General features: G+C 47.7%; 1 protein-coding gene across 1 annotated transcript in view; it reads right to left on the bottom strand.

The window, feature by feature from the left end:
- Positions 1–244: 244 nt before the first annotated feature.
- Positions 245–3,321, bottom strand: part of SIGLEC5 (sialic acid binding Ig like lectin 5) — a 15,655-nt gene continuing 12,578 nt past the window's right edge. Inside the window, exon 9 of the mRNA XM_007463399.1 lies at positions 245–436. Coding sequence (XP_007463461.1) covers positions 245–436 — 192 coding nt within the window. The remainder of the gene's footprint in view (positions 437–3,321) is intronic.

The following is a 3,321-nucleotide window of genomic DNA, read 5'->3' on the forward strand; positions in this document are numbered from 1 at the left end:
GAGACACAGAGAGATGAAGTGAATTGCTTGCTAACGATGCCTTAGGAAGTGCTGGAACCTGTATTTGATTGAGCCCAAGTCTCTAATCCTATCACCTGTCTTCCTTCTGCTCTACCTGGGGACACTCATACAGTAGTTAACGCTAATACTGCCACAAAGGCTTCATCAACTAGTCCCTGACTTCTCCTTTTCCCCACAGAGGCTGTGTTCCTCCAGCCAGGACCAAGCTCTGGGCGAGTCCTCATTAGCTTGTGTTGATCTCTGAGTACTCGGTGGTGCTGGTGGCCTCCTGGTCCACAGGCTCACGAGACTTCATCCCGTGAAAGCTGAGGGAGGCGTAATGGAGCTCCTGTTGCTCCCCTGAAGGTGGGGCATCCTCTGCAGGGGACGACGTCTGGTCTGGGGGGCCGTCTGGCCAGGGCTTTTGCCTGGAACCCTGAGTAAATGGGAGAAAAGGGAGTCAGAGAAGGAGTAAGGCAGGCACTTTCCCCTCCAAGGGAAAGTCGGCCTGATGGGACATTTATTCATTCATCTTCTTATTCCACACGTGTTTCCTATGAACTCAAATATTCACTCATTCATTTACAGTTTTGTAATACTAAGACTGATTAGGCCATATCAAGGGCTTACAAATCGTATTTAAGCTTCACAGAAAGCCCCAGTATGAATGATACTCTCCTTATCCCCATTTTACAGGTAGGAAAACTGAGGTGGGGAGAGGTAAAGTAACTTGCCCAAGGTCACTCATATAGTAAATGGCAGAGCCAGGACTCAAACCCAGGTCTGCTGTGTTATTGACAATGTCTCCCGTGCCAAGTCCTGGGCGAAGGGCTAGGTGGACTGTGTGAGAAAACAGACATGGACCCTGACCTCAGGCAGCTTACAGTTTGCTAGGAGCACTGGATTAGAGACAAGGAAACAAAGCAAATTTCTAACTTCGCAGTGTATTGTGAGATAGCTTATGCAGAAACCAGAAAAGAGATGGCAATTCTGGTTTCCCTGGTGGTGCAGTGGTTAAGAATCCGCCTGCCAATGCAGGAGACATGGGTTTGAGCCCTGGTCCAGGAAGAGCCCGCATGCCATGGAGCAAGTAAGCCCGTGTGCCACAACAACTGAGTCTGCGCTCCAGAGCCTGCGAAACACAACTACTGAGCCCGTGTGCTGTAACTACTGAGCCCGCGTGCCACAACTACTGAAGCCTGCATGCCTAGAGCCCATGCTCTGCAACAAGAGAAGCCACTGCAATGAGAAGCCCACGCACCGCAACGAAGAGTAGCCCCCGCTCTCCACAACTAGAGACAGCCTGCGCGCAGCAACAAAGACCCAACACAGCCATAAATAAATAAATAAATAATTTTTAAAGAGAGATGGCAATTCTGGATCCTGGGCCTGGGCTCCATAAGACAAAAATGAAAATAAAGCAGGACCCAAGTCTCCCGGCAAAGATGGTACCCAGACACTGGTAAGCCATTCCCTTTTCTCTCTCAAGTCTGCCACACCCCTACATCATCATGCTATAGAAAAGTGTGTTGAAAGCAACATTAGCCTTCAAAAGTAGCTCAGAAAGAAAAAAAAAAATGAGTTCCAGGTTAGGAACAAATGGTTTTATGACCTCAGCAAAAAAATAGAATATCCAGACAGAGCTGGCCGTATTAGACATGAGCAAGGTAAAATGAAATGACAAAGCAGCTAGGTGTATTGACGCTACTGCAGCCAAAGAGGGAGGAATAAGGATGTGCGTCCATTAATAATAGCCTTACCATATACTAAGAAGGGATTAAATTAATCATCATAAGGCAACATGCAGCTCAGGTGAATAAACAGGAGAAAGTGATATGTGCATTCTTTCATTCAATACCTCTTTGCCGAGTGCTGGCTATGAGTTAGGTGCTGTTCTCGCAAATGAGGACATAAGAGGAACTGAAACAGCCCAAAATACCTGCCTGCATGCAGTTCCTTATTAGAGGGGGAAATAGTAACATTAGGTAACATTTGTAAGCAATTTCCCCATGACCTAGGCACATTTCTAAGCATTTCTTGTAACAACCCAATGAAACAGATACCACCATATCCACAGTCTCATTTCCAGAAGAGAAAATAAAGAAACAGAGAGGTTAACTAACTTGCCCAAGGTCACACAGCTTGGAAGTGGTTGGATCGAGGACTTGAACACAGGAAGTTGAACTCCAGGGACTATGAAGCTCATGGCTTTACTATTCTGCCTACGGTATGAAAGTTACAGAAAGGTTGAGAGTAAAATAATGGGGAAAACAAAGCTCTCTGTCACGGTTCCTGTCAAGATAGTGAATTCACACATGCCACTGGCTCTATTCACCAAGATCCAACAACAGAAGAACTACAGATGGAACTACAGGATGACAAAATTTTATAAATCAATTAGTCGATTGCTTGATTAATCAATTGATCACACCGAAGTCCCTAGGGGGAAGTAAAGGCTAATGTGAACAAATGGGGTCGGGGAGGTGATGTGCTGCAGCCCAGGGCTGGGGAATCTGCCTTGTTGATAAGAGCATGTTTCCCCTCAAATGTGCTTGAATGCTGCTCCTTTCTCTCTTCTACTCTTGCCTTGGGACAATCATTGCCTGCAGAATTCAGACAGCATGGACAGGACAGTGATATGCAGGTGGCCAGAGGTAAGTGCTGCATCAGCACCGTAGTTTCCCTGGAGTGAAGAGAAGGAGAGCGGAGACGGAGCCTCACTGGCCTTTGGGATTCTTGTCATCACTTTCTCCTTTCCAAACTCCACAGTCTAGTGGATCAAAATCCACGAAGAGTCCCTGCCCAAAGCTCCTTCTCTGTGAGGGTCAGAAGGCAAAGGGGTGACTTAAGCTGCTTTCTTGGGGGGACAGGAAGTGGGAATGATGGGCAGTGGTTTTGGTGCCTGGGGGAGCTCCACCCTGGGGCTGGTCCCCGTTGCTCCTTTGAGCTGACACAGACTATCATCTGCCTTTCACCTTCACCCAATCAATACTCCAGACAGAGTAACTAACATCCCCAGGGGAATGTGCCCTCCCAGCTCACAGGACTGGACACCCGTGGAGTGCAAATGTCCCGGAAGGAAAACAAGCCAACAGAACCTGGGAACTTCCTGTACCTCCAAAGCACAAGTATTAGAACACTTTGATCAAGGGTTTAAACTAAACACGCTAAATGCACCAAGAGAAGTGAGTGATGATATTACCATCATGAAAGTGAGAATAAGAAATTAGGGGGGCTTCCCTGGTGGCGCGGTGGTTGGGAGTCCGCCTGCCGATGCAGGGGACGCGGGTACGTGCCCCGGTCCGGGAAGATCCCACATGC

The sequence above is a fragment of the Lipotes vexillifer genome, unplaced genomic scaffold (genome assembly GCF_000442215.2).
Source record: "Lipotes vexillifer unplaced genomic scaffold, Lipotes_vexillifer_v1.1 scaffold802, whole genome shotgun sequence".
In the NCBI taxonomy this organism is placed as follows: domain Eukaryota; kingdom Metazoa; phylum Chordata; class Mammalia; order Artiodactyla; family Lipotidae; genus Lipotes; species Lipotes vexillifer.